The sequence below is a fragment of the Ambystoma mexicanum genome, chromosome 6p (assembly GCF_040938575.1).
Source record: "Ambystoma mexicanum isolate Mex_15411 chromosome 6p, UKY_AmexF1_1, whole genome shotgun sequence".
NCBI classification, from domain to species: Eukaryota; Metazoa; Chordata; class Amphibia; order Caudata; family Ambystomatidae; genus Ambystoma; species Ambystoma mexicanum.
Window position 1 is genome coordinate 62,556,906 of NC_090935.1, and position 17,922 is coordinate 62,574,827.

General features: G+C 45.4%; 1 protein-coding gene across 2 annotated transcripts in view; it reads right to left on the bottom strand.

Moving 5' to 3' along the window:
• Positions 1 to 17,922, bottom strand: part of TAF1C (TATA-box binding protein associated factor, RNA polymerase I subunit C) — a 273,406-nt gene that overhangs the window by 106,581 nt on the left and 148,903 nt on the right. For both annotated transcript variants that reach the window (XM_069626742.1, XM_069626741.1), the window contains 2 exons: positions 9,968 to 10,039; positions 8,229 to 8,364 (listed from right to left, as the gene is read on the bottom strand). In XM_069626742.1, coding sequence (XP_069482843.1) covers positions 8,229 to 8,364; positions 9,968 to 10,039 — 208 coding nt within the window. The remainder of the gene's footprint in view (positions 1 to 8,228; positions 8,365 to 9,967; positions 10,040 to 17,922) is intronic.

Below are 17,922 nucleotides of genomic sequence, written 5' to 3' on the forward strand. Positions count from 1 at the left end.
TAATTTACTTTAATCTACACTATGCAGTAGCCTTCATAGCATGTTGGCAGCCATTTGCCCTTATATGGCAGCAAAAGGACTACAAAAGTGTTCTAAAAGTCGTATAATGAGACCATTCTGTTTTCTGGTATTTTCTTAGTTTAGATGAGAAATGGCCTAATCTTTCTGCTGAAATCACCTCTTTGCAGAGCTCACAATGGCACTTGAGACTGAAATCTGGTTCAAACGGAATGAGGGTGTCCTGCACACCTGGCTCCATATTTGTGGGCATGTACGTTAGGCAAGATTGTATCCACTACCCTTTAGAAGACTACACCAACCTTGTCCTCCTGGCAATAGGTTACCCAACCTTTGGTATAAATCTGTACTACAAAGGTTGATAGTGTGGCTGAGCAGCCAGGCTCATCTCGAGAGGGGTCAATGTGAGCAGCAGGGTTATTACACAGAGATTCCAAGTGACCAGTATTCAAATAAACACTTACACTCAAGGTTTCTTGATTAAACAATTATTTATTAATTTAACAGTCAGTTGAATAACCCTTCTTCAGAAGGGGCAATTATAGGGAACACTCAAATACTTCAAAATACACACTCTCAGTTTCAATAAATCAGTAGATACCTTTTGGGGATGGCACACAGGCACTTCCTACACTCTCAGGTGACTTAAATAACTAGGCCACTGTGGACATTGATATATGTCTGGTACATTTAGAGCAATACTGAGTTTGGTGTCAAAGAAACAGTATTATGGAATAAAACAAATGTTGACAAATATTCTTAATCAGGTAAGTACTTTTGAACACTCCAATGCAAAGTATATTAGCCCTTTCCTGGGGGAAAGGTACAGCACAAAGTCAGCGGTAAGAAGAGTATTTCAGGGCGCCAGGACAGTCAATGTTAATCAAGCAAAGTCTAGGTGAGCTGAAGCTCTTCTTGCAGCTAAGTAACAAAAGATTTGCACAATGTTTTAGAAGTCTTTGTGGAAAATGAAATCACTGTAGAGCCACAATCTGGGAGGCTGGTGAGAGGCAAAGCTGCAAGCAACTCTGCAAGGATAACCTAGACAAGTCTCAACAGAGATCTAGTAAGGCTACACGACGAGAGGTACGTCCCCTTAGTTTTACAGTACCTTTGGTTAGAAGAAAGTGGTTCCAGCTGGCTTCTGCTCCTGTGTAGGTCTGCAGATCCTGTTGTTCCTGGGCCTCAGTCGTGGGGACAAAAGGGAGGATGTCTGGGGACTCCTGCACTACGAATGGAAGGTCAAAGGCAGCGATAAGCAAACTTCAGATCAGCGGCACTCTGTGGTTTCAGCTCCTCGCGTCTCTTTCAAATAGCACCAGCGCGGTTCTCGGATACCACTACGGACTTTCCTCGCACCTGGGGTGGGGTCCAGCACTCTGTTGAGGTGGCTCAAGCTTGGTCAGTCCTGCTTTCTGGGAGTCCAGAGGATTTTCCTGGAGCTTGGGTCCAACTTAAAGACACACACACAATTCTGGTGTTCCTCTCCCTGGCGATCGGTTGATGCAGCAGCAATGGAAGTACAGCCAGCTCCGAGAGGATGTCCCACCAACCCAAGGGGAGAAGTCGTCCTTTGCGAGTGCTTTCTAAGTGCAGGATCGGGATTCAAGCCTGTGTTGCACCGCGTTGTCTTGCTTCCAAGACAAACGCGATGTCCCTGAGCTATCCTTCCTAGCACAAATGCAGATTGGCTAGGTTCCTGGATAAAAGGCTGGATTCCTGGTGCACAGGGAAAGTCGACCACGGGAACCAATCAAAAGAGGAAGAAGAGGCAAAGACGCCTGCAGCTACTTCCAGAAACCAGTGATGCTTGCTGAGACACTGCTAATGTGCCGACCCCTTCTTCAATAGGGACAGAGGCGCTCCGAAAAATACGTCTCCGTCCTTTGGGATGGTGGGAACAACCAGTCTGAGATTACCTGAAATTTGAGCCATCTCTCTTATGACCTGCCTTTGCTGCAAACTGCCAATACCTTGGGACCTACGACCAACGTGCAGTGCATCGTCTTCAGAAGAGCGATTCCTCCGGAAACTTTGGTGTACTCCTTCCAGACCTCCAGAGGCAAGATTCCGCTCCTTGAAGTCCCCCATTTTTATGCTTCGTCCCCTCTCCTAGTGAGAACCCCAGAACTTTTTGCTGGACTTCTGGACCTTTTTCGTTATATCCTGAATGAATGGAGTGTTTTCACTCATTCATTCATTCTAATGGACTCTGTCTTTCCTTCTTATTTCTTTCAAGGCATTTGGATTTAATATTTGCAGCTCACAGCTCCTTATGGGTAGTGTTGCTGGGAACCCTTTGGGTTCTCTTTTGGGATTCTTTCTTTATCCTTACTTTCTACTGTTCTTAAGGATAGAGATATAACAACTTTATATTCTGACAGATTGGCACACACCAGCTTATGTAGAGTGCAAAGGGGATACTCAGTATCCCCCTTCTCTCTGCTCCTGTGACTTTTTAGTCACATAGGCAACCCTCTAGTTATGGCTGGTGGCAGGGGACTTGTTCTACCAACGATTGTGTTCTTTTTTCCGCAGACTGTTCACAGTCTCGGGTAGCCACAATGGGGTCATCCAAGTACCAACTATGTGGGTCCTTTTTTTACCCTCGCCATTTCTAACATGGATGTTCTTTGTTAGCCCTTCTTCTACCATTCTGGGCGGGAGAGGTCTGTGTGTGCGTTTTGTCTTTGGCAGGAACCCTTGGGTGTGTTTGTGCAGGCAGGAAGTGGGAAAGGAGCTTTCCACTTCCCTGCCTTTTGTCTGCCTGAATGGAACCAGCTCCCACTGGGTGCCCGGCTGTCCTGATTGGACAGTCACCCACCCCTTTCTGTAAAATGCTGAGAGAGATTGCAGAGAAGTGTGTGCTGAAAGTGAATAAATGGTGAGGCCCCTGAGGTGAAAGGCAAGTGGACCACTGGAAACTGAGGTAACCGAAGAAGATGACCAGAGACACCTACAGACCCTTTTCAACACTGAAGCAACCACTGATCTCCTGACCCAGTTTTCTATGCGACAGAGGAACTCTGAAGAGGAGGACTCCTTTTTTACTCGTGGGAACAACCAGTTCCTAGACGACCTCCAATCTGAGCTATCCCTCGAAATGTAGTGCCGCACCAGAGCTGCGGAATGCGAATACCAGGAGACCTTCAACCAAATTGAAGTGCACCATCTATGAAAGGCCAAATCCATCTGAGTCTTTGCTGGGCACCAGGTGAATCTTCAGAGACCTAATCCAACGCATCCAGGTCCCCTTACCCGAGTGCTGGACTGCAGGAATCGAAGAAAATTGACCGGGCAAATCGTGTCCTCTGCTGGAGCTAAAGAAAAGGTGCCAAAACCACAGACTGACCAGAGAAGCTGAGAAAATTCATGCCAAAGTTCCGTCCTCCAGACTGCTGAGATATCCTGTCCATTGTCCTGCCTTTTGTCACCAGAACAAGGAATCCTGAGTCCTGGTCCAGCGCTGCCACATCAAGGAGAATCCAGCCACAAACATTTCATCAAACGTATGGAACTGTGGGGAAAAAAGGTATTGCTTGCCTTAATTCGAAAAAGTCGCTCAAGAGCATTGGAGTGCAGGTAGAGGCGTCCACGGTGCCCCCCGCCCCCCATTACATCTGACCCAAGTTGCTGCTTGTGTCCCCTTTGCGAGTCCTGGTCTCTGACGTTGTGTTAATCTTCCTGCATCATAAAGACTAGAGACTAGAAATTATCCACAGGAACTTTTATTGTTGTGCTGTTTTGCACGGCTTTGTGACTTCTCCGAACTGCATTAAGCTAGGGTTGCGAAGAAACTGCCTCTATAACATTAAGCTGTGCTACTGTTCCGACTAACCAACCGGTTTCCTTCCTAAAAGACTATCTTATGTGGTTTTGCTAACTAAATGTAATTACCGTATTTCTTCTGTCTTATGCGAATGCGCCTAACACGATAATACGGTAGAACTGTCATTCGTGTCAAACGCTGTAACAATTATAACCGCGAGGAACGACAAACTAAGAAGTGGTCTTTGAAAAGCATCTACAAGTAATCTTATGTCTTTTGGTTATATGTGCTAAGTATTTTAAAACTTCTCGTGCAAATATAATATATATTTTAATATACATTTATGTGTAAGAGTTTCTTTGAATTGCATTACTTACTGGGTTCAGTGTACTTGCCTACAGCTCACATCTTCCTCTTATGATAAGCCTGACTACTCTGTCACTCTTCCAAATTTCCATGAGTAGTACAGACTGATACCAAGAGTTGGGATCTAAAACCATTGGGATATTTTTATAAAGCCTTACCTCACAGTGGATGTTAGGAAAACTCCCCTAACAAATACTTACCGAGAGTCATTCTGCCGCGCCTGTGTTGCTAGAGTGGTAATTTGTGCATTTAGGGGTTCGCCCAGGCCTAAAGGGGTGCCTGGGCTAGGGTGGAGAGCAGACGGGAAGGTAAAGCGGTAGCCCAGGGACTCCTCCCCCGCCCCCATAGTTTGGACTTTCTGAAGTCAATAAAACTGAGACAGTTGTGCACTGTTAATACTGCCATGTAATGTATTGTGCTGAATTCATAGAGCGCAGACTATGGCCCGAGCGCATCTAGGTGCTGAGCAAAAAGCCGAGAGACCAGGTGCGGTACCATATTGTGAGAAAGGTTAAAAAAAAAATGAGCCTTCAGTGCCTTACGAAACTGAAGATAATCTCCAATGTCGAAAAGGGGAACCGGAAGCTAATTCCACAAGGTAGGATCAAGGACCGAAAGGGAACGTCCCCCCTGCCGAGCTCTCTGATTTCGTGGCACTTTTAAAAGTGCTAGGGAGAACGAAAGAAGACGGCTGGTAGCACTCCAGTTTAGTCTTCAAGTGGGTTGCCCCCGTGTTGTGAAGAGCTTGGTGAGATATTCACAAGATTTTAAACTCAACTCAGGCCTTCACAGGCAACCAATGGAGTTGGTGCACAGGCCTGCAGAAGGGGTAGGTCTAGATGCACCTAAAGGCAACCGAGCCACAGAGTTTTGGAACAATTGCAGCTGCTGCCACTGGCTGTCTCAGGTGTTAGGAAAGATTCCCATTACATGTGTAATTTTCCCTCCAGTTGTACATCCCCAAACTTTTTGCTGCTGTTTAAACACTATAGCCTGACTTTGCCACAGAAGCACAGCCTTCAGCTGCACTCAGAATGTCAGCCTATGGATGGAATCTAGGTGAATGCAGAATGTTAGCCTACGGATTGAATCTAGGTGAATGTAGAATGTCAGCCTACGGATGGAATCTAGGTGAATGTAGAATGTCAGCCTACGGATGGAATCTAGGTGAATGTAGAATGTCAGCCTACAGATGGAATCTTGGTGAATGTAGAAGGTTAGCCTACGGATGGAATCTAGGTGAATGTAGAATGCTAGCCTGCGGATGGAATCTAGGTGAATGTAGAATGTTCGCTGAAAGATTTCATCTAGGTGTGTTAGGAAAGGAAGAAGGCGATGGATATGGCAGGGGAAATGTGCACAAAATACACAGTAAACAACCTTGAATATAACAACGTGCATTCAATACCCAAGACTCGTGTATACCACTATATGAAAAGGAATGTAGGGTAAGCACTTAGAACCTCCTTATGACTGAAAGGAAAGTCGGCAACTCCTTACCCACTATGCTATTACAGATACTAACAGCGCTAAGCCCACGTAGAGGGCAAGCAGGGACAGAATCTGTAAGCTGACACTCTAGACGGTACTGAATAAAGAATTTGGAAACAGTACTCACAAGGACCGGAATGACCACATGAATGCCAGTACTCGCGAAGACCGGAAAGACCACTTGGATGTCCGTATTCACGAGGACCGGAAAGACCACTCAAAAAGTCAGTACTAACCCACAACCCTGTAAATCAAACAAGAACCCAGAAGGCAGTAAAGGCAAAGAGTGAGGATGACTAAATACCTAAACCCAAGTCAAGAGGCAAGAAGGAATAGTACAGTGTGGAAAACAAAAGATAATCACACAGGAGCTAGCTACAACAGCTTCCCACACCTAATAATAAAATAGGAAATAAATGTAAAAGTGTAAAGGAAAACATGGCATGGATCCCAATAGAAGGCAAGGATCAGGAGCAGTGAAAACGATATCAAAAGGGAAACTTTCCCACCCATCCAAGGTGAGAAGGCAGGAAACTAAACCTGTAAAGGAAAGATTAATGCAACAAGTCTTTCAGCAGCAAAGGACAATTTCTAGGAAACAGTGAACACAGGCAATTGGGCTACAGCAAAAGGAAAGCTCAGAGAAAGGCTGCCTGCAGACAGAGAAAGGGAGAAAGGGATTTCCAAAAGGCAGAAATCAATTAGGCATACAAATACGAATTCCAGGACAAGGAACAAGAAACACTAACTAGAAACTGGGCACAAAAACTAGGAACCAGGAACAAGGGACCAGTCACGACAGGAACGCTGCAACAATGACCAGCGCTGGACTGAAGCAAACTGAGGCTTTTAAAGCTGCTTAACGAGCACACCCCTCAGGCGTGTCGCCTGCTGCACCTGCAGCCACAGGTGTTGCCTATCCTCCACCCAGCCTTGTCCTGCAAGGGAGGAGGTGAGGCAGTGAGCCAGGCATTCTGGGAAGCATAGTCATTTGATTAAAGTAGCAGTAGCATGCTGGCTGCCAAAAACCTGGAATGGATCCGGAAGGGAAGTAATTTGGGAAATAAGGTTTTAGCGCTCCCAATTCATCAGGACACTGTAGCATAAGGTTCGGAGGAAATGTCCAGTAGGGAAGAAACCCCAAAACATGCCCCCAAGTGGCGGGAACGGGAGCGAAGGGAGCGAGCCGTGACAAGGTGAACCATATTACAGCTGGTTGCATTCAGAAGGTATCCTTAGACGACTGAGATTATGGCGATTGTTCAGAACTGAATCATTTGTTGGAATTTAGCCAATGTATTTAAACATGTCTCACTCCATGCTTATGGGAACATTAGCCGCACACATCCGCCTCCATACACCAGACTTAAACACAAAGCACAACATCTCTGCCATCAGAATGCAGCTACGAACTATGCCTGAAAATTCAATCTAGACGGATACATTATGAGGCTCTCCTGCCCACCTCAGCACCCATCTAAATGCCTGACCTTTATGGGTAGCTTGCCAGAGCTCAGCCAGTCCACCTAACACCCTACCTTGCCCAAATGCACATAGGCATTCTATTACTTTCTGACAATTTTCCCATACCAAGGGCGTTCCCACAACAAGCGCGTTGAGGCCATACTAATGGTATAAAGGTGCTATATAAATGGCAAACTGCTACTATAAACATGTAATCTAGAATAGCAGACATATTAGGTACAGTTATTTGGAAAAACATCAACAATACACTTCTTAAGCTTAGAGAAACGGACAACACTTCATCATATCCCAGGATTCTCAGCAGCTTTATAGCTTAACGACTAAGGTATAGTATGAACCCAATTCCCCCGACGACTACCTTTCAGAACCCTTTTGCACCGCCATAACACATGCATAACCAGACTCCCTGAGCACATGAGTACAATGCAATAGAGCCAGCATGTACATTAGGAGCTTCGCCAAATAACATTGATCGAATTGATTTTTGCTGCATCAGATGCAAAATGGGTTACATCTAAATTCTGATCTTTATTTCTCTCCATTTCAGACTAGAGATGGGAATCACTGCACTGGCGAATACTGCACCGGTTCAGTTTAACGGTGTCCGCGATGGCGGAACAGTGTGGAATCTGGTGCTGAATTCAGATGACAACCTTTGCAATAACTGGACCGACACCAAGCTGTTGGATCACCTCGTCCACGGAACACATGTCACATAGTAACATTGGTGAATCACCAGCCACCATGTCAAGATTAGAAGCAGTCATGTAACTAGACCCCAAGATCAGGAAACCCTGCAAACCCCTAATCGGTTCCCCTTATAGAGATTGCGGCCACACGGGAAGGCAGGTTTCCATTTCATTTTGTATATAATATCCTCATCTCCGTATGACTTGGAAGTGGTTAACAGGGAGCAAGAGCAGTTTCACAAAGCTTTAAGAAGCTTGCACTTTCATCAATAGCACTTCAAAGCAAAGGAGTTGACAGTGCTGCACATTTAAATACATTTTCACTCAGTGCACTCTCGCAAACATCATTAAATCTATTCTAGTAAAGGTCACTCAGCTGACATCACTGTGTGAACCCTTGGGGAACTTACTCGAACATCCGTTATTTCCATGCCGGTTCTGTCTGTGTAGGTCATAACGCGAGGGTGGGCGGTAAAGTCACTCCAACGCCATCTAGAGTGATCCTGAAAGAACAAGTTATTTTCTTCCTGACGCACACGCTGCAGGCTGGGAAGAGACAGAAGACAGGACAGTTCTATGGTTAATGAAAGCTATGTTATGTGCAATTTGTGATACATCCTGAGCAGAGCAGGGATAGCCAAGCTAGAAGGTAGAATTGGCAGACCATGAACGCCTGCTTTAAGCAGTTAATTCAGGCATGGTCTTTGTTCATCTTCCCACACCAGTAATCTGTTCTTATTAGAAACATATTCATATTCCCCAATCATGTTCAGATGGGTAATATTATAATCTCAGCCATATCCATTGCCCCCCTGGCCACCAAAAAGCAATTTGTTTAAAAATGTCAAAAACAAAACTCCCACTTTGGTAAATTCATAAGAGAAAAAGCTTTGCATTAGACAATCTGCCTGCCCTGGAACGAGTATCCTTTTGCCAAGGTTGCTTTTCTCTCCCTCTCTCCTTGATTACTGCCGGCTTTGTGAAAATAAGAAACCAGCTGTTTTCGTGTTGAACTATACAAACCCAAGGAGCACAAGCTCACGTAATACATATGTGGCCATCTAAAACTTGTACAGTGAATGCCTGCAATATGAATCTCTCGGCTCAGGATAAAACTTGGAAAGAGGAAAACTAACTGGCTATCCTGTACTAGAACAATTTAAGAAAGGGATGATTATAAATATAAGTGAAAACCCAAACACAAAAGCATGTGACCCAAGAGAAGTGGAACTGCGATTTTCTGAGAGTGAAAGATTTATAATTAAATCATATTCCCTCAAAAGGGAAGAAAGCAGGGTCAACTCCCCACTGCAGGAGTTAAGAATATTAATCTGAGAAGTCACAGGAGACTATCTGTGTATTGTGTATTAAGTACTGGTACATGCAGTACCCTCAGGAGAAGGGAGCCATTCTCCTGATTTAAGTTACTCTTCTTTTAGTGGTAGGGTCAGTTAGGGTACTTTTTAGAGAGCAGACTTATATTGTGTGGACAATCGCGACTGACGAACGAGCACTGTAGTTAGTAAAGTAGGCAGGGATCACCCATAGTTATGGGGAAAGTTAGTCGTCCTATCTTTACTTTAATAAACTAAACCATACCATGTCACATGAGAGTCTGTGTCCTTCTTCTAACTCGCCATAATACCAAGGCAACTCACTGCAGTTTGCCAAGTCGCAGCGTACCCCACAGCTTTGATCTCTGTACACTGTGGACCACTCCATACACACTATTTCACTATTGGCTGCAACGTGTTATAAACTGGGGAACACCACCAACCCTTAAAAGAAACCACAAGTTGTATCAGGTATTCTATGCATATGGGCTCACAAAACGCATGTGTCCCGCTTCAATAGGTTAGATTGACTTCACAATATCTGTTTTTGGGCACTGGGTGCCCCCCCCCTGATAAGCCCTTGCAAAAAGAGATGAGACCTTTTAGACCGGATTATATTTATGAGCTTTATGAGCACACTGCCCAAAAGATGACCCGATTAGACTAGACATGCCATCGACCCGCGTCTAAATACACAGAGCGCGCATGTGTGCCGGAATGATATTGCTATACATTACCAGTATTGCATGGCATACTGTGAATAAGGACGTTTACCTCCCAACTTCCCGCCGGGCATCCAAGATGCTTCTTCTTACCCCACTTCCACGTTCCATAAGTACATGGATCCACTCTCTGTGCAGACAGTCAGCTCCCCAGGGATGTGCGGACTATAAGGAGAGAAAGAAAATCATTAGGCTACAGAAAGTGACTGCAAATATATTATACTAGAAAAAGTACCCGTTCTCTGATCGGGTTCTGTAGACAGACACGATAACACTCATCAATTGTTGAAAATCAATCATCCTGTAGGTCGATGTTCCGATTTGCTTATCCCTTGATGTGCTTTGCACCGTGAAGTAAACTGCACTGAGAATGAGCACATGTGTACCCCCGGAGCAGACGTTGGGGGAGGCGAGAGTTGGTGCGCTGCTGCATACTGGGACCTTCTGTGCTCGCTCTCCACCCGTCGCCTCACCCTGGCGTGGTGCAGTTAATTGTGGTGCAAATATCTTGAAAACCGTGCATCCGAGGGCCTTGAAACGTGGTTTTCTTTGTTACTCTTGTCTGGACCGGTCCTTCTACGACCATATTGACATTTCGCCGATTTCAGGCAACCGTCTCATGTGTGATAGTACTGAAATCCGGGGAAAAGGGGTGGGGTGTCCAAATGTCATATAGCCAGTAATGTCAGGATTGTCCTAAGAGGCAAATATGCAAAATTTGGTGCAGATTGGTGAAACAGACTGGAATTGTATAAGGAGCAACGTTTCGCCACGCCACAAATCCACACATTTTTAATTTTACTAATATAGATAGGGATGGATATGGGATACATTACTCACCATAATCTTATTTCTGGTGCTTGTATCTGCTTCAATTCACATGCTTTGCATAGTCTGAAATCTAGTGGAAGTTGCAGAATATTACAAGATTTGTTTTCGAAACTCAAAAACAGACGTCAACAGGGCGTGTTTAGTAATACTATCCCTAGTGTGACGTGTACTGTACCCATATATATGACATGCATTTCTCACCTTCATAGCATTTCTGATGATTGCATCTGCTTAGATTTACATGCTATGCATATAGTCTGACATCCAGTGAAAATCGCAGAGTATTACATCTTTCTTTCGAAGATCGAAAGGGGACGTCAACATGGGTGTGACTGTAACACTATCCCTAACGTGACGTGTGTGTGCCCAAAATCTCTTACTCGTTGAGATCCCTCTGGTTGTGTTTTTTCTGCCGTGAGGGAGCCTTATAGTCAGCGTGAGCGAGTACAGAAGACAGAAGGTGTAAGAGGTCTATGTTATTTCCCGAGTCATATTGCTCCTGGGGCGAGAAGGAGAAGGATTGGCTACGAAAGGACCGGCATGAGTTGCAGCCTCCACGCTAGTGAAACTATTTAGCCATTATCTGGCCAAATGATTTCAGAGTCTCCTGTGCTTTCTTTGCCGTCCCTAGGGCGTCATCAACCGCCTTCCCGAAAAGGTTTGAATCATCCACTGGCTTATTAATTAGAGAGGCCTGAGTTTCAGGTTTGAACCCAGAGTTTCTTAACCAGGCATGTCTTTTAAGCAGGGTACCCTGCACAAGGGTGCGTCCAGTGGTCTCAGCTGAGTCCAGAATGTTCTTTAGTATGCTTTGGGTTACTTGTCTGCCTTCAGCCACGACCGCCAGCAGACGTCATCGGGTGGGCCCTGGAAGGTCCTGAAGACCCTCCAGCACTAGGCCCCACTGGACATCACTGTAACTTGCCAACAGCGTGCCGTGATTTGCGAACCTTGTCGAGTAGGACACACAGGCGGTGACCCTCTTGCCCAGGGCGTAAAGCTTCTTACAGTCTTTGTCTGGAGGGCATTCTGCTGAGCACATAGGTACCCCTGACCTTTAATGAGTGGATGTAACGACTAAGGAGTCGGGTGTGGCATGACCCCTGACGTAGAGGGAGTCTGAGGGCAATGGGCGAAATAATTTCTCCACCCAGGGGTTAACTGCCTGTGTCAGAGATGGGGACAGCAAAGAAGGGGCCAGGCACTCCATTATAAAATTAATTAAAGGGATAGCTTGGCTAGTTGGAGTCTTCTCTTGCAATTTTAAAATAGTCAGCTGCTCTTTTTAAAATAGAATTGAATATCTGGTCATCCACAGATGAGGACTCCCTTTGAGAAGCGTTAGCAGGGGAATCCAGATCGATGACGTATGTGTCGACAGTATGCGTCGGTGTAAAGAAAGGATCTTGATCCTCCGCCTGGTCCCAGTCAGGGTCCTGATCAAAAGGGTTAACCTCGTCATAAGGCTCCTCTTGGTTTGAATCATCTGGGACCTGAGAGGAGGCCCTGTGCAGAGGTGAGGAGTCTCTGCAATTTAGAGGGGATGGGGCAAGAGTCCACTTCCCTAGGTCTCTTGGGTATAATATACAGGTCTAAAAGTCAATGAATGGACATTTTGTCCATGTATTGCTCATACCTTTCCCTAGTCCATAGAGAAGAAGCTGAATGTCAGGAGGAAAGGTCTCCTCAAATGTGGGATACTTTCCTAATAAGGCCTTATAGAGGGTCTGGGGGGCTTCACAATAGTCCTCTATACGATAGGGTATACTCTTGTACTACTTTGCTGCCGAAATGTTCTATGAAAAGGCTTTTGCAAAGTTTCGGAGGCTGTATAAAGGTTTTCGACATGCCTGAAGTCGCGGTCGGTTCCTTTGGCGCTTGTGTGTCCTTGTGTGGCAGGTCAGCAACAGAAGATTTTTTAGAGGGAACGCTCGTTCCAAAAGGATGCCCAGTCGCATGCCGCAAATGCAGCTGCGTGGAGGGCGTTGAAACCTTCGACAGTCCTGCAGGAGTTGAGCGCTTCTTCGTCGAAGAGGTCTTAGCGGTTGTGTGCTTGCGTACATGTGGTGTGTGGCTGCCCTTGTCGCTGGGGTGGGATTTCCCTATAACAGTGCCGGTGGCCTATAGGGGCCGGAGACAGGCATCTGGGAGCACACAGGCTCCGCTGAGAGGTCGATAGCTTCCAAATCGGAGCCATGTCTGCCGGCAGATTCCTCGTCGTCCGAAGCGCCAAGAGGGGAAAGAACTTCGGGCTGCATAGCGTAGCCACCCATTAAGAGTCCATCCTTTCTCGTCACCGGACCGAGGAATCAGGAAACAGAGTCCGTTGCTGCTGCACAGGAGAGAATCCAGGTGCATTTAATTCTTCTAACCAAAGGTACTGTGGACTAAAGACAGAACTTACCTTAAGTCAACGAGTCGCTCCAGTGTAACTGGTGTGTATTACAAGGTGTTTGGGTGTCCACCCATACCTCTGGCCCATGCTTGACAGCTTGTGTCCTACTAGGGAGTTATTTGCAGTGTCCCTATAACTTGTGTTATCTTGCTAAGCATTTATGAAAACGAACCTTGAATCGCGTATTTCCCGACCATTGGGAGCTGCAGGACGCTGCGCCTGTGCCTGGAGTAAGCGCTGGGAGTAGTCATCACTCGCGCACCCACAGGCAGCCACAGACTACTACTCGCTTCCTGGAGGAGGCGGAGCTTTGTGGCTCACGTGACCGCTCACGTGACATCCTCTGCCACAAAAGCAGAGACAGCGCTGCCGAGCGGCGCATTTCTCATTTTTGAAAACGAACCTTGAATCGCGTATTTCCCGAGCATTGGGAGCTGCAGGACGCTGCGCCTGTGCCTGGAGTAAGCGCTGGGAGTAGTCATCACTCGCGCACCCACAGGCAGCCACAGACTACTACTCGCTTCCTGGAGGAGGCGGAGCTTTGTGGCTCACGTGACCGCTCACGTGACATCCTCTGCCACAAAAGCAGAGACAGCGCACCCTCGCGGCGTTGAGCCCGATAGGAGTAGAGGGCGCCGGCTGTTGTGTGGCTGTTTGGTGGCGTGGTGACTGCGCATACCCCTACACCTGATCCCCACCAAAATAGTTGCTGGGATGAAATCATTCCTTGCAGCTCCAAATAAGCCGGAGATGGGGTTGAGAACAAGGCTGCAGGTAAGGCAAAGATTGGCGTCACTCCCAGGGGTGACAGAGTAATGAATATCCCCAAAAATCGCAAATGATGATACAGACTCGCCTACCTTTCTGTAAAAAGCGAAAAAGCGGTTCTGTGGGGGATATTACAGACATGGGGAGTATTAGCCCCCCTATAAGATCAAAATTAGACACTTATTAGTACCAAATACGCCGACTCAACCAATGGCCTGTACGGTTCCTTCACTTGGGGAGCCAACACCCCAGACAATCGGAAGTCAAGCTCAACCTACAACACTCAAAAGGTCATTAGATCATGTAAAGGGATGTTCGCACCTTAGTGGGAAGCCAGATGGAAACCACCAATGTGAGAGAGGCACTCCTCCTAATGATTACACTATGAACCCAGCTGAGCCCCATCTCCAACTGGAAGATAGACCAGGGGAGACCTTGGATAACCTAGACAATATGGGACTTGAGGAAATAATCGAAGGACAGGTTCCTGAAAGCAACCTAGAGGTGAGAGAGGCGTTACCGGGACCTCCTAGCGAAGAGACCCCCTCTTCGGGTGAACTAGGTGATGACCCGATACAAAGATCTAATCAAACAGGTATTGAACTTGAGGTAAGTATGGTAGGCTCACAAGAGGTTGGGGAAAAGCCATGTATAAGTACCTCCCCTAAATTACCAAGAGAATCAGCAAATAATCTGGAGGTGGAGAGAGAAACACCCAATTACATGAGCAAGGATCCTCAAGCGTTTGAGGACTTTGGAGATCACTGGGAAGATCATGAAATGGACCAATGGGAAAAAGCCCATGTCGATCATATAACTGTCAAAGAGGGGAAAATATCACAATTGAACCTAAGGGGGTCAAATTTAGAAACTTTTGACATTTTTCAACCTTATAGAGAAGATAACGGTGTTCCCTCAACTAAGGTCAAAAGTATTCAGAGAACACAAGATGGAAACCAGGTAGCCCAACAAGACTCAAAACGAAAAGAAGTCACCGAGAGGGGTTGTACATACGGGCACTTTGATCAATTGAAGTGCCAGTTTGTAATGAGAACTACCCTCCACAGAATTGCCTAGATAAGCGAGGTCCAATGGAAACGGAAGGGATGACCCTCCCAGGTACTCCGGGGACTAGCAGCAACTTGATGCAATCACCTATAAAATTGACTAACTTAAGCCTGGCAAATAAAATCAAGTATGATATCATGATACTGACGGGGAAAATTGAAAGGGAAAAAAGGAGAAGCTTTTCCCTAATAAATGAGAGGATGGCCGCTCTGGACAGGGATCAAACCAAAGGGGGACCCTGTATGATGGATGACGTGGAGACTACCTTGAACTCCCAGTCACCCATCAATCAACTGGAAAAGACCAACTTCGAGAAAATCAAATCCATTTCAGATAGGAGACATCAAGACCCTAAGGGACATTCAATGGACAACGATCACAATAGGGCATCGGAAATGACACAGACCTCGATAATGGATGAGATAATGACACTGCCAGCTTTCCTTCAAAAAGATCAAATAATACAACTTATCAGTGAGGCCTGTGCAATCGAGAGAGCTAAGGACAGTGAACATATTCAAAAAGTGGTGATGACCTCATTGAATATTTCGCTGGCTCCTTTTCTGAAACTATATGAAGTCATTAAAGATTCAGTCCAAGAGGTAACCACGACAATTCTGCAAATTAAGGAAGCAAACCGGCAAACGGGTCTCTCTCTACAGAATTTAAACTCAAGAGTAGATAAAGAAGCAGAACAAACTCAGACTTGGCAAAATCGTTTGGGTGACTTGGCCAGAAGGGACGCTAGTGATAAATCACTCCTTATGGAAGCAGTATTAGAAGACTGTAAATGGATGAGATCCCAGCACAAACAAAGTAAATTGGACCTGCAAGTTGTAGAGCAGCCTAACCGAGGTAACGGGCCAATGAAATTGAAACAAGGAAAAGTCACTAAGCCCATCGAACCAGAACAGCGATGTGGAGATGTAATTCTTATCTCCCCGAGCAGTAAGGAGGGCCAAAAACAAGACAATTCACCAATAAAAGAGCAATTGAGCTTTGCTATCTTTGCAGGTACGGGTAATAAATCCAAGGAACATCAACCTGAAACCTTGCCTGCAAATAATTTTAAAGAAAAGGGGAAAAAACCAAAAACGAAATACTTAAACGAAAGGTGAATGGATCAAGAGCATTCCTGAGGAATCTAAGAACACCACCGAGAAGGGAAAACCCACAGTGTACCAAGAAGCCAAGAAGAGAACTGGTGATGGGTGTCTTGGATTGCATAGAAGCCGAGGGGGAAACTGCGTCTAAAACATCTGTAGCATCAGCAGATGAAAAAATGGAGGACTTGGAACAATCAGCAGTTTTGAGTGATTTAATCGAACTTCTCTCAAATAACAGCGATGAAGAGGGGTGGGGAAACATCACGCCGTCAGAATGGAAAACAATTGACAACTGGGATAGGGACGAGCTGAATTGCCATCTGAAGGACAAGCAGACTGAGAAAAAGGATCGATCTAGTAAACCTAGGGAAGAAACAGAAAAAAGTACGATTTCGCCTTGGAATGATTATGACATGGAAATAGAATATTTGAGGTTTAAAACACTAGAAGAAAAAAGGAGGGAGTTGGCTCATAAGGGAAAAACCGTCCACTTTGAACCAAGGAAGCATAGTCTAAAACAAAGAAGTCACAGTAGAGAAAAAGATAGTATGGGCAGTAAGAACAGTAGAAAGTCGTTAACTGATAAGCAAACACCCTCCTCCAAAGACCACTTTGTGAAACTGGGAACTACATCGAAGGGGCCGAGGAAGGTCCTTTTGAATAGATGCTACGTGATGTCTCTATGCAAACAAACTCCAGCGCTCAGAGCGATTTCAGCTGACGATATAAGAATTGTGGAATTCCCAAAAGAAGGCAGGATGGATCAAGTAATATTACATCTCGTCTCAAAGGAAGTAAAACAAAAATTCCTAAAGGCTGAAGATTGCCTTAAACAAAAGGGCTATCGACTGGAGGACGTAGATTGCAGTAGTCAACTGAAGAATCCAAAAGAAACAACAAGGGGCAAAGGGAGACCCATGGAAGTGGGGAGGGAGGACGGCAATAATAAAAAATATATGGTGAAGGACTACAATAATAAAGGACGAGATATGGAGGAATTGGGGAAAAGGCCCAGAAAACTAAGTGACAAAGTGAAGGAGGTGGAAATAAAGAGTGATACTAAATCTCAGAAAGCAAATGCCACCTCGCTGAAGTTCTCAGATGAGAATTTGAAAAATCTGAGATTTACGGTGGACAACTCGGATAACCCAAAGAAGGGTAATTCTACATTGAACAAAAAAGGCCTGAAAGCGAATGAGCGGCCGGAACCAAAGAATACGAGCACCACTAAGAAGAAGCAATAGAGTGAGGAGGCCCAGCAAAGATCGGTCTCCTGTGCCTCATGGAATACCCGAGGCTTTCAACACTTATTCTCTAAGGAAAGTGATTTCCTGGCTGACTACGACCTAATTTCGATCCAGGAGTCGTGGCTGCGTGAAGCACCTATGTGTGAAGGCTATGAAGTCTACTTAAACCGGCTAAGAAAGGCCCTAGAGGTAGACCTTATGCAGGACTCATGGTATTAAAGAAATTGGACTCGTCACTACAAGTTTTGGAACATGTGATCCCAAATCCCTATGTGCAGATATTAACAATCAACCTTAAAGAAGACACTAAGGAGAATTCTGAGAACATGACAAATAATCACCAAAAAAAAAAAATGACGACGATGACTCTAATTAATACCTATTGGAGTGAAAATATGCCGAACCAGAAAAATTATCTAAAAACCATCATGAATGCAATAGATAAATCTATGATTGAAGACAAAGAACGGCTAATCTTACTAAATGGGGATCTGAATATCAAACTCCTTGACAAGAAAGGTAAAATAAGAGATATAGAAAATCTACGAGGTAAAGAAAGTCTCTGGACAAAGGAAATGTGTACTCGTGATATGAGGATGTTAAATAGTCAGACCCAAGGTGATCTAATGGGTG